This window comes from Haemaphysalis longicornis, unplaced genomic scaffold (assembly GCF_048455015.1).
Source record: "Haemaphysalis longicornis isolate Haplotype H1 unplaced genomic scaffold, Haemaphysalis longicornis Haplotype H1 scaffold_1, whole genome shotgun sequence".
NCBI classification, from domain to species: domain Eukaryota; kingdom Metazoa; phylum Arthropoda; class Arachnida; order Ixodida; family Ixodidae; genus Haemaphysalis; species Haemaphysalis longicornis.
In genome coordinates, this window is record NW_027526203.1 from 311,826,892 (window position 1) to 311,845,878 (window position 18,987).

Below are 18,987 nucleotides of genomic sequence, written 5' to 3' on the forward strand. Positions count from 1 at the left end.
GAAGAGGCCCCTAGGTAATGCACTCCAAGGTGTGGAGGTGCTACATGATGCTTCGGGATTAATTTACAGCGTGCTTTTACATCCTGATGTTCGGTACAGTGCCACGCTTTTTTCTCGCCCACGCTGCAAACTCATTGTAGTGTTTACACTACAGCAGACATGCTTTGTACACAAATGACCCATATACAGTGGAATCTCGGTGATACGAATTCGGTTGATACGAATTTCGTTGCGATACGAATTTTCGAAATTCCCCGGCCAAAATGCATTGTGTGCAATGTAAAAAAATTCGGATGATCCGTACGCATTTATCACTCCGGTGCGGGTGATACGAACGCGCGAGCAGACGACTGCGGCGTGGACGGGAGGCGGGAGTGTTGGAGCGGCCGTGCGGCCTTGGTTGTGCACGAGCACAAAAGCGTTCTCCCCCGTTGACGGTAATCCTCCTCGTGGGGAGGTGCTGTTACGAACGAACCGAACGTTTCGCCTTCTCGACGGTGTGTTTTCTCCCTCCCTTCTTTTATCTCCCGCTGCAATCTCTTCTCTCTGTACCTTTCGTTTCCGCTGGCTGCAGCTCGGGTGCCTCTAGCTTCCTTTTTTTTTTTTTTTTGTCTTATACCTCTTGAATAAACCGCGGCAATCAAGCGTTCCTTCATTTCTGACCGCGAATACCCTCGCCATTTTGCCTTCTCCGCATTCCTCGCTTCCGTCTATGCCCCGCGCTCTACCTATCCTGTTGTCGCCTTGCCGTGTTGCCTGCGCTACTTGCGCGTCGATTATGTTGAAGTGTGCACCGTATAGAGCGTTTTCTGCTCGCGAAAACACGCCGCAGGCGTGCTGACGCCGCCGCGAATACCACCCGCATGCTGCGCGCGGCGGCAACATGGCGGCGTCACCAGCCGCGAAGTGGTGCGGGTAGCTCGACCGACCGCTTCTGATCGCTCTTTAAGATGCCACTTATGAAACAAATGAAGTCGCTTGTACAGTAAAGGAGCTTATAATGTGGGCGAAAACGACACTACAAAGCATCGTCCGCGCGGTTAGGGGAAGCGCCGATCAAATATCCGCCACCGTGGTAAGCCTAACCATCTCCGGCGGGGCCAGCGGGCTGTCCGGAGCGCTTTCAAACTGCCGCCGTGAAAAGCGCGCCTCCCCAATGGAGCAAGTCGGCAGGCTCCTCCCACTGCCGCGCATCATTTTCCGAGCGAGGTAGAATCTGACGCAGGGGCGAAATCGCCGACGCAGAACGCACGCGCAACGCCGACCCGCACGTATGCGGTTCACGCTTGTTCTTGTGCGTGCGTCGCGTCGGCGATGAGCGCGCGTTCTTTTGACGCCCGTGTCGACGATTTCGCCCCTGTGTCAGATTCTACCTCGCTCGGAAAATGATGCGCGGCAGTGGGAGGAGCCTGCCGACTTGCGCCAATGGGGAGGCGCGCTCTTTAGGGCGGCAGTTTAAAAGCACGCGCAGCAGCTGGCTGGGCCACCTCCGCGGCGGATATTTGGCGCGGATATTTTATAGTGCAGTTTTCTCCAACACTGTCAGCTCCTTTTTACCGCATGAGCAATTTAGTTTACATCTTGAGCTGCATTTTAACAAAAAGTTAGAAGCGGTCGCTGAAGCTACCTGCACCTCTTCACGGCAAGAGCCGACGCCATGTTGCCGCCGCATGCGCGGCACATTACCATTTTTTCTCGTTTTCTGATGATACGAATTTTCGGGTGATACGAATATTTTTGCCGCCCCTTGAGATTCGTATGACCGAGATTCCACTGTACCTTGCAGCAGGATTGTTACTAGAACAGCGCACAATCGAACTGCAATTAAGTACCATCAACAACTTTCCAAAGACAAAGGCAGTCAATTTACTCCTGCTTTAACCTGGTCCAGCACTCGTTCACTATGGAGGCCATAACTGTAACGCCTTTGCAACCATGCCGCATAACGCTAGTTCTGTTAGCTAACAAATCTTATTCCACACGCTGTAGCAAGTGCCACAAATAACATCAGAGGGCTTTAACGAACGGAGAAAAGGGTGCACTAACGTAGACGACATGCTGAACTTCGCCTTTGGTGGTGACAGGGCTGTAGGAGCCCACTCGGCCCAATGGCCCCACTTGCACGAAGCGGTAGTCCTCAGATCCAAGAACTCGAAGTTCAGCCTGGGGAGTGCAAACAAGCGAGAAGTCCAACAGCTCCTATTAGAATTACAAGACACTAAGAAACAAGTTAAAAAAAAAAAAAAAAACTTTTGTATGATACCAGTCAGGAGATAGCATGAGAGCAAAGAAACAAAGGCAGAGTCTAAACAGGAGGGGATTTTATGGGAGTGATATTTTCACTTGAAGCGATTGATTTCGCATGCGAATTATACTTTTCTCAGTTTCTCAAGCAGTAATTCAGTTCAGGTCAATTTGTTTAGAAGCGAACGCTCACCTGAAGCAGGTAGTTCTGGTAATTGAAGAGGACTACACGAATGCCAATCTGCTCCCCTACGACGGCTGTGGTGGGTGCTTCATGAGTCATGTAGAAAGGTCGCAAGCTGTTGTGCTGCAGGGGTAATAAAACGCAGTTTTGTGCCATAGATCCAAAGAGGTGTATACATTACAAACTGCGCGAGTCTTTACATGCACTTGAAAAGCACATGTACTCACATAAATGGGCTTCTCGAGAATTGCAAACCCGTGCAGCCTGCTCACAGCAATTGCGTTGAACATGTAGAGCGTGGGACCCTTGGGAACGTAGCTTGGCAGGAAGATGTCTTTCAAGTTTCTGCAAGTATTGAAGGTCAAAATAAATTTTGCTGCTCCTTATGCTAGCATCGCTGATTATTATTTTTGTCTTCATGAATAAACAACAAATCTAACACACCACAGAACACACCTTTTCAAGTGTTAACATGCCCAAAATGACTTAAAATAAAATCAGGAATGCTGTAGTCCAAGCTACAGATTCAGAACAGGGGTTATAAAAAGTTACTTAAGGGGGCTCAACATAGTACCTCTACATAAGAATCAATCACGAAACCATTAACTCCAATAAAGAACTGCCTTCTTTGGCGACCCACACTGACAAACACTCATCGCTTGATGCGAGTATTGTTGACTTGGTAATCAGTTGGTTGCCTTTGCCCTTCCTCTCTTGTGCTTACAAGACGTTTTGATTTAATAAATCGCGGTTTCCATCACAACACGTGCTCCTGTCTCACCCTGTAATTGCATGGTGCCAGGCGAAATTCCCTCCTGTGGCATCGAAGAAGTTATTGAACCGATTTTGTCTGTAAAGGAAAAACTCGAACAGGGCTTTGTCTTCCAAGTCATCTTGTTCACCTGCAAACGACAAATTGAAGTGCATCAGCTTACCAGTCTACAACAATGGCCTATAAAAGTGCGAAAGTGCATCACAAAACAACTAAATCGATTCCTGCTTAGGTTTTCGGACACCTGAGCTGTTAGCGATTCCAAAAATTTGCAACTTTTTGTCCCATTCAAAATAAGCATGCCAGGAAGCTTTACCCGGTTTGCTGGAGGTCAGTACGACCATAAATGGTGCTGCGCTTCTTTTAAGTTTTCCTTTTTCTTTCCTTTTTGGTTGCACACAACCTGAATATACTGCCGAGGAGTCAATACGATTAATTACCATTGCCCCGTGATGGCTATGCAGCAAAATTTTACACAAAAAAAATTTATTTGAAGCGATCAAGCACTGGCAGCTCAAAAGGCGGCACCAGATTCCCCCAGCCGGCAAGAAAGCAGTAGCCGCACAGTACTCACAGTTCCCCTCATCTGTTCCGTCATAGCAGTCCTTATAGCCATTGCAGCGGCCACTCTTGGGATAGCATTCGCCATTTACGCATGGAAGGAAGCCCGCCGTTTCATTGCAAAGATCTGCGCAACCAGATAACATTTTGTCATTCATGGAACAACATCGCTATTATTAATTACTTACAAAAGTCAGTGACTATGGCCCATTGCGTGAAAAAGCAGTACGTCTTGCCCAGAAAGTATGCAGGCATGTTTCAGGATCCCGTGTATTTTTGCGAATGGCTCATCCAAATGCTTATGCTGTTTGCTCGCGAAACTAACTGGTGTCATAAACGAAAAGTCATGATTAAAACAATTATGGTTTTATATGCAAAACATACATTGGCTAACCCTGAAACATTTTTTTGACATCGCTTTTCAGATCGTTTTTAGGAGCTAAAAACAGCATTTCAGGCATAACAAAGACCGCGAACACAAAGTATATAATCGGGAAGACCTGGCAAAGCTACTGAAGCTGCTGGGCGACCTTTCGGATATTTGAGGCCAAACATAAATTCATAAACATGTTGGCGCTCGTTGCACTTGTTGACATTGCACCGTTAATTTAAAACCCATCATAATTGAGAGTACCAGCTTTTTTTAATTAAGCACACGTTTGATTTGTTTTACAAAAACACATATCAAAAACTGGGCTACAAATGATGTGTCAAAGAGGAGTGAGATAAAAGCGCAACAAAATGAAGAAATAAAGGAAAATTGCGTTAAGGTAGTTTAAACCACAGAGATTTGATTAACTTCACACGGCCTATGTTTAATTTAAAAAAAAAAAGAGATGCCTCGATGCACTGCAGCTGCACCCATATGAGCTTCCTGATAAACGCCTAAGGTTTACTTATCGCCTCTTCGTGTGACCAATGCATGTGGCGCGAAGCCATACGTCTTGCGATGACGTTACTAAAACAAACTCAGTCACTTCCATTAAATAAGGCAATGTGGCTCACTTGGCCGCTGATAATGGCCCTGTGACCATTAGCAGCAGTGGCCATGCTAATCGCCACCAGCAGCGGGTGAAAACGTCCACGTGTCGAGATTTTGCTACATGTTAAAGATCCTGAGGTGGTCTAAACCCTTTTGCTGACCTGCAATTACGGTGTGCCTCATAGCACAGGAGTAGCTGAGGGGCATCACACGCGCCAATATTTTTTGACACAGGTGTCTCCGCGTGAAAACGAAAAATAAAAGGCCCGCAATGGGGTTTTAATTATTCCTTGCAGAGTTCACACACGACTAATTTCTGCCTTTTCTTCGCTGCTTTAAGCCATAGCATAAGCCAATCACCAAAAGGTAGATTTTGCTCCAGACATCCCTCCATTTTTTGACCTAACACATATCCAAATGTGTCATCTCTTCGAAGGCAGCCGTGGTTCCTGGTATAACCATCAGATTTTCAGTACGCGTGGAGCACACAAATTCGCGTTTTGAAGCAGATCCAAATAATGATAATAAATGTAGCAGAAAAAACTGCTATGCACTTTACTCCTTTGCAGCAAGAAACTACCCCCGAACCTTGCAGGCCCTGTATTTCATTATGTTAAAAAAAAAAAAAAAGCACTAAAGGGGGGACACTGGTCTTGAGGACATTTTTGTTATTTTTTAACCTATGTGCTTGAGATTTACACATTGAATGTATTTCAACATTCTGAGCCCAAATATGCACTCAGTTTTCGTCTATGGGGTGTAAGTTTAGAGTTGTGCAACATGTAATGTCACTCCGTTTCGGGCAATTTTTTCATTATGTACCTATGAAATACTCAAATAGCTTTTATCCCTTTGTGCTCTAGGAGGACCAGGGAGTGCAACTATACCACTGCAGTAATTTTAGCATGGTTTCTGCAAACGCTGTAAAATTCATAAATGTGAGGCCATCAATTTACAATGTTTTTGTAAAACTAACTGCATAAAATCTTGCGCCAGCAAAAAGAAATTCTGTACTTTTGTGGTTTTATTGCACTGTTCAATTCATAAGCTTTCGAATGCAGCAAAAATTATGTAAATCGAACCAGTACATCCCAAGATATTGTACCCGACAGCTGACCATGTGGGAAAAAAATTGGTTCTGAGAAAACAGGGCACAAAGTTTGCAAACGTAGGCAAAAATGGTCATTTAGGCGACTTGAAAGGGCAACAGCTTTGTGAATACTTATGATGCAGCTATGACATTTTGCAGGTACATTCTTTGGGACCTGTAGACTGCAAATAAAATTAATACAGAAAATTGATTTTTTGGCAAATTTTCGGTCCTCAAGACCAGTGTCCCCCCGATGACCCATGCAGAAAGTCAGACCGGTACCGCACTATCCTATTTGCTCAGCGCTCAAAATCTCTGCCTGTTCAGATGTTTTGAATCTTTCAGTGCTGCGTTGTTTTCGGAGATGCGCTTTCTCTGACTAGACTAACTCACTACCCTGTTGCTAGTGCTATTCAGTTCGGGCAGGAGAACTGCTGGCAACAAATTAAAGAGTGTGTTCCCAAAAGAGTTCAGTCTTGTGCTTCATGCATCAAATTACCATTACAATCTGTAATAGCATAACCTGTTATAAAGAATCCGCAATGTAGCGAAGGGAGCGAGGATGGGCGTCAGGTAGAACGGAGACGTATTCACGGTGACACCGACATAGGTGGTAGCTATCTCAAAATGCATTCCAGTGATCAGAGAGATAATGCAATGATTGAGCATTAACTAAACCTTACTTCTAACCAAACTATGTCTCACACGCTCCAGAGGGTGACTTAACAAATTGTCCTAGGTGTTCAAACAATCGAATTCATAGGTAGCATTGTCGTATGTTTTCTTCTTCTTCTACTGTGTGTTTCTGAGCAGTTTTTCACTATGAGCCCTCAAATACATCGATATCCCACGCCATGTCTGACAACTGAGGTTATGCACCCATAATGACATCAAACGCTACTGCATTTGGGGGCCAACTTTGGGGCATTTCTCATCGCTGGCCATACCAGGAATTTTTTAAAGTTGGGGTAGGCTTTGGCAATTACTTTCTTGTACTTCACGCGCCTAACGCCTGCTACTAAAAGTTTAATTTCTAAACTTTGGTTAATTAATCTTCTTGCAGTTACGCACTCCCTTGCAAATAATGTCCACCTGGCTCTGAAACACACCTGCAAAAATAGCGTTTCTGCTACCGTCAAAGTGATATTTTAACACCCAGTGATGGGTCCGGATGAACCATCACATACAGCAAACAATGCAATTTTTTTTTTTACTGCATCATAAAGTTTCAGACCAATAAGTTGGTAAAGGTGGGATAGGAGAGCACTTGCCAGGAAGGGTGGTAATATTCAAATTTGTGGCTACCACTAGGCCGGAGAACTGCAAGAGAAATAGAAAGGGGAAATAATTAAATGAGTGCATCAAAAAAAAGAAATCCATCCAACACAACTTCTAAATTAACCAAGAACTCACTTAAATTTCGCGCTTCTTTAATAACGATCGTTTTTAGAAGAGCCCCACAATTACAAAAATCACAACTACCTTTGCAGCTACTACAACGACATTTCTTCAGCCATTAAATTTCTTCAGCCACTAAACAAAATGAACCTTTTGTTTAGTGAAAGTAAGGTAAACCTTGCATTTAGTAACAATAGGTGCAAGGAACAACCAGTCACTTTTTATTAAAAAAAAGAAAAGGCCGATTGGTTGATATTGACACGAGAAGCCAATGGGCCATGATCAACCACTACCAATGATGACGAAGGTGTGTTGTCGAGCGCCTACCCTTGCTCAAGCTGTCATGACTGCTTTGCAAACACATTGCTGCACATTGCTTCATCTTCAATCATGGTTAATCTCACCAGTTCTGCTTCCACGTAACAATATTGTTCACTTACCAGTGGTGTGTAGTGACTCAAAAAACCGACTTCTTTGCAAGTAATGCTGGCTGTTTAATTCTGTTCATGACGCACTTTTACAGTTTGAAATACTAGACTTTTCAACGTTAAAAAATTACAAATTACATAAATATGAATACACACTGGCGTTTTCGCACACTATTGCACACTTCAAGGCCCATAAACTTACACCAGTCAATTTGTATGGAGTTTAAGTTGTGCGAAAAAACCAAACACACATCAAACCACCATAACACAAATGAGGCGTTTTTTTTTTTAAATCATCCAGATCCAGAAACCGAAACTAATACATATAAAATTGCAGTGACAAGAAAAACTCGACAACTATCCCCTAAAAAAGGGGTGGCAAGAAATCAGGTGAAATAACGCCCTTCAAACGTTTACTGAGATCGTAGTTCGTATCGAAGATGAGCCTGATCCTGCTGTTTTACGGATCAAAATGAGCCAAATCCACTTGCCTAATGGGAGTTTGCTTTCGGCTTGACTGTTTTGACTGTTCCGTGGGTGTTCTCAGGTTTTTTTTTTTTTTTTTCGGAGCTGGCTTATCATGTATTCAAACGGAAATTGGGAGATCGGCGAAAGATTTGTCCCCAGATGTCAACGACGAAGCGAACGGAAGAAGAAGTGAACGAAATGAAACTCAGAGATGTGAAACAATGATTTCATCTTGTCTCTCCTGTACCTACGGAGTAACTCTGGTTCCATTTATTTTTTTAATCCCATATTAGCCATTTTAGTACTTAACTAAATAGCCGCCGCTTACAACTCCTGGCAGATTCACCCCCCCCCCCCCCCCCTCCCCTCTGACAGAACAAATCACTTCACTAAGGTGAAGAAGAAGATATGAACAGCCTTCTTGTGAAGCGCTTTGGAAATCCATGGCAAGGCAATAAAGTTCTTGCTTACTTCATAAGTGCCTTCAGCCGTGCCCAAGAAAATTATCCTAGGGAAAAGTTCGAGAAGAGCTGCTAATGGTGCCAAGAGGACTCACCTGCTCTCCTGGTATAGTTCTACGGTTCTTGAAGTCTTTTTGCATATGTTTAATGCCTTTTCTGCCAAAACTCAATCGCACGATTCTTGAAAGTCAATTTAAATAAAGTTTTCATAAGAATACCGCACAAACTTGAGTGTTTCAAGTCAATATGAGCCAAATCCAAACTTATCACTCCAATATTGCCCAAATTCACGGCATCATTTTCAATTACTTGTGGCCATAAACTTTCCCTCGCTGACATGTAAAATATATCATACAATAGCTTTCACAGCGTTGCATTTAGGTCCGGTAACAAACTTACGCTGTTCGCATTAGGTGAACCTGGCTCATTTTGGAAAAAAAAAAAAAAACGCCTCAAATGCATGACAACTTCAATGCCTGAGGAAATTGGGAATGATAAATTTTTTGCCCATGTGCAAGCGATATCTACATCAATGAAATGCTCAAACAACTTATCTACCCCGCACTGAATCAGTTTAAAATTTCATTTTTAGCTTGGCTTTTAAAAGGAAGCAGAAACTATTTGCTGCTCAGAAAAAAAGGCTTCTTCCGCTCACTCCTGTACTGGACTTTGACGTCATCAGGAACCAACTACGGTCACACATGGTCATACTTAAGTGGAGGGCTATATGCATGCAGCGATTATGGACTGAAAAGGCACCACCTGTAACATGGTACCTCATCACACTAGTGGCTAGCGTGCTGAGTAAGTGCCTCTTTTTACTGCCTGGGAGGATTGTGCCACGCATATTTCTACTTTCCTTGGGAGAGCAGGGCGTCATGACATATCAAAGAGCTGCCCTGCATTCAAATCATGTGAACAGGCTCCAGGTGCATGTGCAAAGGCACATGAGCACCGCAATTTCAATAGCTATGAATGGACGATTAGAGCATACTTTTCTTTTGCGTTCCAACTAAAAAAAGAGGAAAGGGGGGGGGGGGGCATTGTAATGCGGAAACTGTAACTTCGCAGCTGAAATTTTTCATTAATTTGTAGCAGTCAGCTAGTTAATAACATATTGCCTAGTAAAATGAGCTTTGGCACATTCTCCAGACCACCTGAAGAAAAACTGTCATGGTTTCCCTGGGCAAATGACATACGGGACTAACATACAACTGCCTCCAATGCTATTATAGACGTGCTATTTTTGCTGTGCTTGCGAGGTGCAGGTCGTAATCTATGAAAGTATTTTATCACCCAAATCATGGTAAAAGATCAAAATTTTTCCACATGCACCCACACAGGCACAGACTTTTGTATGGGGTACTTGTAAGCTGCATTGTCTCGTAGGTTCCCGATTATGTTTAGAAGACCGAACCAACCGCAAATGTCTTGTTCACATCCGGAGCGAAGTTTGCTGTGACGTAGTAATGCGCAACATCTGGTTTCCCGTCGCGGTCGCGCCACACCGCACGCACGTGGCTTCCCCAGTGATCCTCCATGTGGTAGAGAGTCTCGATGACCTGCAGGAATACCACAGCTCTGGAACAAAGCGCTTTGTGCAGCCTTGACAATGCATTCTGCACTGCCACCTGGCCACAGTCCTCTCCCAAAGCGTCTAGGCATCAGCATTTTTCTCGAAGGGCTGGAAAATGGCTGAGTTGCTGTACATAACCGACATTATTTTTTACAATATCTGCAGATTTGGATTTACAGTAGACCAGAAGGACACAGCTTTTGCATTGACACAGATTCATAAATACAAGGAAACATGTCAAGGGTTACAATTGTACGGGCTCAAACAGAAACTAATCTCATGGAATTAGAGCAGGTTTAAAGGGGCCCTAAGTAGGGTTCCAAAGGCTGCAATTTTATGCGCCCAATCGTTGAAGTACTATGCAAGGAACATCTTCCTGCTAACATAATTTGAAAGTGCTAAGTATTAGCCACATTATCGTTCACTGTCGTTCACTTCAGCTATCTACGAGTAATGAGCTCGGCAGATGTGCCTCGCCATATGGGCAATGCGGTTTTGTTTTTCTGGTTGAAAGAGGAGTTAATGTGTGTTTCACGCGCAGGTAAAGCAAAGAAGTTTGATGACCACTGGCACATATAGTATTCGTCATCTGACCAAACGCGATGTGATTGCACAGTACTGCTTTTTTATGAAGACTGAGAGGTTGCATTAGGCGGTCTATTGTGTGGGTAATGCAAGATGGGCGCAACATCTGGTGCGGGTTATAGGCCTCCTGCGCTGCCCAGGGGGCGCTGCACAAGCGGCTTCCAGGCAGTACTTCCGGGTAGTACAAAGCTGCGCGGGTCCCATAGGATCCCGTGTTGACAGAAGCAAAATGAGCTCGACGCTCCCGATTATTTTGCGACGTGGTCACCAGCTCATCCCCGACGCGTCCGATCTATTTCAGCGATCAATTTGGCATTAGGGGAAAAAGCTTTGCAGCACTAAACACGTTTACAGCGCCGACGAAAGTGCCGGGACCGTGACAGCGTCTGCTACTCAGAGGTTCACCGATCGATGGTAGTACGAAGTGAAACTTTACGTGAAATTTCTAGTTTAAACTAATACTCTAGGTGACAAAGACTTCTCAAAAACAGCCGATCAAAAAAGAAAAGTGACGCAATCGGCGATGATCGCGCTTTAAAAAGCCAGCGAGTCCGGTGGACCGCAGGCTCGCCTGCTGCGGTGCGCCGCTCTTTGCGTACCTGCACACTATGCGTGCACTTTCATTAAACAGTGCTCGTTTGCGTCGCCGTTACGAATACATGGTGCAGCGTTAGCTTGCCGTTTTGTTGCGTGTCTCAGTGACAAAATGCCGCAACCGTGAGAAGCGTGAAATCTGTTTTGCGATTCCGAAATTAGTGGCCGTAAAACAAAGTGGTCGGGCGAACTAAGAGACCGCTTGCTTTCCTTGTTTGCTCCCACTTTACTTAATTACGCTCTTGCAGCATACATTCCCAGTTCGCACTTAATAGCCTAGAATGAGGGTCAGCAACGGCCGAGTTCCATGCAGCCGACACGGCGGAGGGCTGGACGGCAAATGGAGGGGGGGGGGGGGGGGGGGGGAGGGGGGCTTTGAATGCAAAGGGAAAAAAATTCTGCGAATTTCTAATAATATTTGACAATAATCTGGCGAAGTGTGAAGATGGGGGGGGGGGCAATTCAACTGGTGGACGCCAATTCTTCTCTGTTCTTGTCTCGCTGTCTAACTCCATTTGAAGTCAAAACTGGCGTGTCGGCGTTCAGATTCGACGACCCCTGCACTAGAAAACGAACACAGTCAGTGATGATAGGTATATAAATATTCGGGGCCCCGCGCCGTGTATGCGTCTGTGTTATGTTATGCTGTGTTATGTGATGTTATAGAAGTACACATCTCTGCAGGCAGCGGGCGTGTGATTTGGTGCGTGTTTTGCGTCCTTTAAGGGGGGACACCCCTCTTAAAACTATTTCTTCTAATTTTTGAGTAAACTCCGTGAAACTTGTCAGACTTGCTGCTTTTCCTCCACTGATTCTAAATATGGCATTATTTTTTTTGTTGGTCAATTAGGTCCCGAGATAATTAGAGGTAATTAACCATTTTTGGAGGAACAATAGACAAAACTGTGTTGGTGAGAAAACTGTAATCTTTACATTTTCCAACACTGTGAACACTGGTGAGTGCAATAAGACAATCAGTTTTTTGATACATCGCTTGGAACTAATTTTACAGCTCATTAAACTTCAGTGTTTGAAGTTGGCACTCAAAATGGCTCCTTGCCAGTGTTGCCACCAAGGTTTAATGAGCTGTAAAATTAGTTCCAAGCGATGTATAAAAAAACTGACTGTCTTATTGCACTCACCAGTGTTCACAGCGTTGGAAAATGTAAAGATTACAGTTTTCTCACCAACACAGTTTTGTCTATTGTTCCTCCAAAAATGGTTAATTACCTCTAATTATCTCGGGACCTAATTGACCGACAAAAAAAATAATGCCATATTTAGAATCAGTGGAGGAAAAGCAGCAAGTCTGACAAGTTTCACAGAGTTTACTCAAAAATTAAAAAAGTTTTTTTAAGAGCAGTGTCCCCCCTTAATAGCACTTAATTTGTTTATTTGGCGCTATTCTACTCGCTAGTATACATGTACCCCGCCGTTCGTAAATCATGCGGCGTAAAACGTTACGCAAGAATCTTTAGTTTGCGAAAATACGAAAGAAAATTTCCACTCGTTTCAAAGGTGGTGCCAGGCCAGCAGTGTCAGCTGAGTCGGCTGCGCAATTCTTGCGTTCGCTTGCATGCTCCCGATGAAGCAACCTTTTGCAGTTACCTCAGGATGTAAGATGAGCAGCGTTCCGTGTTTATGCTACTCGTGAACTTTCCTTTGTCGACCGCACGCAAGAAGAAAAATCTGTAACTGTCGTCAAACAGTTAAACCACCCGACCTGGCGATACTGTCCCACGCCGCAACACCGCGACAGCTCGCTCAAATGAAAGCCGACAAATCGGCTTCTTTTAGCGGATATTATTTTGTTTAGCCTCTGCAGCTACTTTAAGGGCTATTTCATACAGTATGCAGTCATTTAAACACGCCACAAAGCGCCACAACCAACTTTCACTCTGGCTTGTAATTGAAAACACATGAAGGGCGGCAAGGGTCGTCTGCTTTTGTACTACCCAGAGGCGTCGGCCGCTAGAGGCGCTGCATGTCGCCAGAACTCCAGCGCAGGAGGCCTATACGCAGGGACGGCTGTTATGCAGGCGAAAATATGCTACACCTGTTTGCACAAAGCTCCTAGTATATCATGCCATGCGTGAAGATTTCGTTAAATTGAAATGGTGGTAAAATTACGTTGAGCTACAAAAAAAAAAAAGTGCATGGTTTTCAATGGGGCAAAAACACGGAAGTTAAATATTCGTTACAATGCAAAATTTTAACAATGTAGATTCATTATATTAAGGTTGGACTGTATTTTGAATGAATGTGCTGAGTTCATCTACGCGCTTTAGTAAGTAGACAGATATTTCCCATTCCTTTAAATCTGGTCCCAACATGGAAATTATTGGCACAAAATTAAATACCGCCTGCAGTGTTATGCTCGAAGTGAAGACAGATTTGCATGGAAAGAAACATATTTCGGAGCAAAAGTTAGTATTTAAAGTCTACGACATTTTTATATCTCCAGTGCACTGAGCAGTGGGGAGAGGAAAGGCTTTTCTCACCGATGTTGGTGTGAGGTCATTCTTTCCCTGCACAGCCACCAGGTCGCTGTCCAGACCATTTATGCCAGCAACCGTTTCGGTAGAGTATGTGGGCACCAGCTCGATCAAGTTGTTAGATCTGTCTTGCTTGAGGTTCTTCCACAAGTAGAACTGAAACAGTAGAGCCAGACAGAGTGGGGACACTTGCAGATTGAAGTAAAAACCAGATAATAGAATAATGCAACTTATTTACAAGCCAAGCAAAGACAGCAAAAACAAAAGGCCACTTAAAGGGGTCCTGAAATACCTTCCGCCGATGCGTGGATGTACATGTAACCAAATAAAGCAATGTATTAGCAATCTCCTCACGCAATAATTTTGTTAAAGCGATGAGTATTAGCTGAGAAATCGTAAATCAAAAACCGCGCATTATCGTCGCACCGCGTTTCCTCCTCCTTTCAACTTACTCTCCGCTGTTGACGGCGAGCGAGCCTTCCCTCCCATGATGCTGCGCTCCTCGGCGGTGACGTACTTCCGCTATTGCGCTGCTCACACTGCCGTCTGCTACGGGCAAGCTTTGTTGACACCATGAATTCCGCACTCCGCTCAAGGCTGGAAAAGCGAACGAAAAATCTGGCCGCATGTGTGCGGCGGCCTGGCCTTGCCCTTTCGCAGTGTACGTTGCTGGAGTTGCTGTCGGCGGCACGTGACTTTTTATCGGTACAGAACCGATACAGAACCCGTGCACAAAACACCAGTTCATGCAGCTTGGGGCGACGCATGGTGGTGAGCGGCAACGTTGGCAAAACATGCTCCGCCGCTGCTCTGAGCTTTCTAGCGCTGGAGCGAGCGCCTATCCTTTGACAATATCAAACATCGGTTGCCCTGGCAACAAGGCACAAACCGCTCTAGAAGTCAGTTACGGTTGCGTGATCCCGGTTCAGCTTGGGGCCCCACCTCGCGGCATATGGGCACTGCAGGCATACTACTCACTCCCATTTGGAAGTGCGAGATGCGTTTGGCATTACAGGAGGCGATTGTGTGTGTGTGTGTTGTGGACGCCTTTGTTTCGCGATGAAATGCGATGTTGTGCTTCTGCGGGTGGATAGTGCTTTCCATGGTCTGGATTATCTTTCTCGAGCGGCGTACGACTCAACCTCACATGGGGTATGTGCAGTGTGCGTGGCTAAAAGCCATCTCGGCTTGTGCGCCAGAATTAAGTGACCTGCTGTTTGTCCCCGCAAACCGCGCGCGAGGTGAGTGCCGAATTTACGAGGGGCAGGAGGAGGCAACCCATCGTCTGTCAATCGCGGTTCGGACTTGCAACGCATGTTGTGACGTTGTGTTTGTTCGAAACGCATCTCTGGATTGTTTGGAAGTTGAATAAACTGTATGCGTCAAACCCGGGCATTCGGCTCAGGGCGTTCTCTGCGATTGCAAGAAAGAAGTGCCACGGGGCTTCAACGCTTTCTTTATGGAACATACTCAAGTAAGAGAATATCCATGTCGTGTTATGGCCCTGTTGCATTCAATACAAACGGTTAAGCGTTTGTTTACACTTGTTTCGTTTGTCGTGAAATGTCTAAGCACTCCGGCACTCCGCTGGCAGATCAGCCGGCGAGCCGACGCTGAGCAGATGATTCATCTCTTTGCCGGAAGTGCGTGAAAAAGCCGCCCAATAGCAGGATGTCTAGCTCATGACGAACATCTGGGAATCGATGACGTAGACATGTGAAGATGGCGGCGTCCAAAAACACGAAGGAAAGGGTGAGAAAAAAGCGACAAACTATGCAACAAAAGTGTGAGCTTTCCGCTGCGCGTAAAAGAGTAATACTTGGCACAGATGATGTTGACGACCCAATCTAACGATTGCGCTAGTCAATTTAGTGTGCTCAAAACGCCTTTCAGGGCCCCTTTAAGGTAGCACTTGTGAGATATTGAAACTGGTCTCTTGAAATTTATCAGCACACGACCTCAAAAGAAGGCCCCTAAAAATTGGAAACCCCTGCACATATACGGTGTGCCAGCATGAGATGCACGAACTGCGGCAAGACAGAGCAAGTAGTATCGCACGGTGCACTGATACGGGCAATCGAAGTTGTTTTCGGTTCGGTTCTCGCCTTTTTGCTAGTTGCATCCCTCCTCTTTTCAGCAGTAGTAGTAGAGAACTTCATCTTGCAGAAAAATGGGTGTGGTTCCTCAGTGTCTTTTCAGATCTAGCCTTGCTCCTCTCCCTGCCAACCTGTGATCACTGCTCTTGATTGTAGCTAGCACGTCAAGATCCTGCCCAATACCTGAATTCAAACACGAATAAAACAGTGCAAGGCACAGGACGCGAGTAAAAATGGACAAGGACAGGCGCTGACTCACGACTAAATTTTATTGAAAGAAATGGTGAAATTTAGTTGTCAGTTAGCGCCTGCCCTTGCCCGTTTTTACTCGTGTCTTGTGCCTTGCACTGTTTTATTCATGGATCCTTACCAACTCACCCAGCTTTGCACTTTTGTTCAACCTGGATTGACAATTACTATAGTCAATTTCATTTTTAGTTTCATAGTTGGTGCTTTTCTGTTAAGTTCCTTCGTTTGCAGCAGAATGTATTCGCTATCCTCAGGCTATATCCCTCCACAAATCCAACCACTACATCAGTGCAGCGATTTCTACCCCATATTCCAAAATTTCCCACTGCATGTTCACCTACAAGCTATGTTTGCGATGCAGTCTCTCGTAACTATGGTGTACTGTACTTTTACCTTACTCACTGCGAATTTACCCTCCTTGTAGGTACTCAACAGCCTTATCACCGTAGCTAGAAGTTCGCGCATCAACTCGTACTATGTATTTACTCGAATCTAGGCCGATACTTTTTTTTTTTTAAAGTCATTTACGAAAGCCGGGGGTCGGCTTAGGTTCGCGGATGCGGATTTCCTGTCGCCGCTAGACACTCAGCAACATTTCGCTGCCACAGGCTTGGAGCTTTCAGGTTTGCAGTAGAGTAGGTAAAGTGTACTAAAAGCAGCTTCTTCTAGTACACTCAATTTGCAGGCTCCATTTTGCTTGTTTGAACGTTGTGAACCCAGCTCTTGGCGTTCCGTGCTTGCTTGCATACGTCGCGATGTGGCCCCGAGAAGCTCCTGTGTTCGCACTACAATGGCGCCCACAAAGCGGTGCCACTACACCGCGGCTTATAAGCGGAAGGTGAAGCCTTGGTGGCCGAGAGAACTACAAACCTCCAAGCACAGCGCAACTTTGCTGTCAATGAGAAGAACGTGCACCGATGGTGGAAGTAGCGGAACAAACTTTTCATCTGCACTTCCAAGCGAATGGCTTTCACAGGACCAAAGAAATGTAGACACAACAAAGTGGAGAAGGAAGTAGCTGACTTAATCCAACAGCAAAGATAAGGTGGAAGGCCTGTTAAGGTGGAGATAAGGCGAAGGCGAGGGAGATCGCAAACACTTGAGGCGTCGCGTGGACTCAGTTCAAGACCAGCAGGGGTCAGGTCACTCGTTTTATGAACCGTTTCGGGCTCAGCCTGTGACCATGGACGTCTGCGTGCCAAAAGCTACCCACTGACTTCGAGGAGAAGCCAGTCACATTCCAGCACTTTGTTATCAAGAAGCGACTGGAAAAGAAGTACAGACTGGGCCAAATCACTAACACCAGTCAGACCCTGGTGTACCTATTTTGACATGCCTGTGGCCTACACCGTGAATGGGAAGGGCGCAAAACATGTGAAAGTCAAAACTACAGCCTACGAGAAGCAGCTCACCACGGTGATGTTGCGTTGCACGGCTGATGGTCGAAAGCTGCCGCTGTACATTATTTTTAAGAGGAAGACTCTTCCAGTCGGGGAAGTTTTCCCTAAGAATGTTGTCGTACGAGCCCACGAGAATAGTTGGATGAGCGGTGCCCTCGATGTCGACGACAACGACGAGTGGGCATTGAACATGGTACGACAAGTTTCGCAAGCGTAATAAAGTGCATGTTCTAGTCTCAGTCTAGTGCGTTTTTTTTTTATTTGGCTTACATTCGAGGCAAGTTGTTTTTATTTTCTGACCTTCCAGATTTCGGGGGTCGGCCTAGAATCGAGAGTGGCTTATCTTTGTGACACTATGGGTAACTTACTAGTATTGTATTTTGTACAGTGAATACAACAGATAGATTTATTTATGTGAATACATTCTGCACACTGAAACAATCTAACAATATTTTCACGTGGCTGCCAAACGACTATCAATGTGAGCTTCTACAGCAATGAGAATTGGTGAGAAGCTTCCAGAGTGCATTTAGCCCATAAAAGTAACCACTTATCTCCTAGTTCTTTCCAAAATAATGGCAAGAAAGCTTTGTTTAGTTCAGTTGTATTTATTACTCTATCCACCCTTTCTTCGGACACAGTATAATTCACATGCATTGAAGTTTTTTCATCTCCAGGGGTATTAAAACAAAAGTTGATCATATTACCAAGACATTATTTCTGTAACCTATAAATTATTCCTTCCATTAGTTTGTTGTCTGGACGTAAATTGCAAATGTTAAACATCTTAATAAGAAAATTTGTGTGCCAAGTACAGTTTCATTAAACACAGCGATAGTGACATATGTGGCGTCCTCGAAATGAAAACGCTTGATTTCCGAGCTTAGACAAAAACCACCACAATTATGTACAAGCGCTAAGGTTGCCAGAATAGTCTGCTGCCTTACATTGCCTCGGTTGATGCCTTGAACTGGAAGAATGATGGCGTCCGCGGTGAGATCTCCGTTGCTAGATATCTGGTAGACCATGACTTTCACCGCTGGTGCCATTTCTGGTGACAGGGGAATGCTGAACGAGGTGATTGTTTGGACCAGACCATAAGCTTTTTGCACGCCAGCCTGGAGCACTGTCCCCTTGGATATTACCTGAAAGGGATCTCCGTCAAGCTCAAAGTGTCCATCAGTGAGACAGCATATGCATACGCGTGCAACACAGGCACAAAAAACATGGTCTTACTAAACTTCTGTTATTTTGGTAGCACTTTCTGTTCAGCAACAATATTGTCATCACAAAATGAACTAGAAATATTGAGAAAGGTTTACAAGATCTTCTGGCACAACAAAAGTAATATGGCCCCATGTTACTAAACCTGCAACGTTACTGTTACAGCAATGTATTCTTTGC

General features: G+C 44.9%; 1 protein-coding gene across 1 annotated transcript in view; it reads right to left on the reverse strand.

The window, feature by feature from the left end:
• Positions 1 to 18,987, reverse strand: part of LOC144150028 (CD109 antigen-like) — a 167,765-nt gene that overhangs the window by 45,064 nt on the left and 103,714 nt on the right. The window contains exons 11-19 of the mRNA XM_077681819.1: positions 18,531 to 18,728; positions 13,845 to 13,994; positions 10,010 to 10,150; positions 7,105 to 7,153; positions 3,775 to 3,888; positions 3,210 to 3,330; positions 2,656 to 2,773; positions 2,438 to 2,551; positions 2,047 to 2,163 (exon numbers count right to left, since the gene is read on the reverse strand). Of these exons, the coding sequence (XP_077537945.1) occupies positions 2,047 to 2,163; positions 2,438 to 2,551; positions 2,656 to 2,773; positions 3,210 to 3,330; positions 3,775 to 3,888; positions 7,105 to 7,153; positions 10,010 to 10,150; positions 13,845 to 13,994; positions 18,531 to 18,728 (1,122 nt within the window). The remainder of the gene's footprint in view (positions 1 to 2,046; positions 2,164 to 2,437; positions 2,552 to 2,655; positions 2,774 to 3,209; positions 3,331 to 3,774; positions 3,889 to 7,104; positions 7,154 to 10,009; positions 10,151 to 13,844; positions 13,995 to 18,530; positions 18,729 to 18,987) is intronic.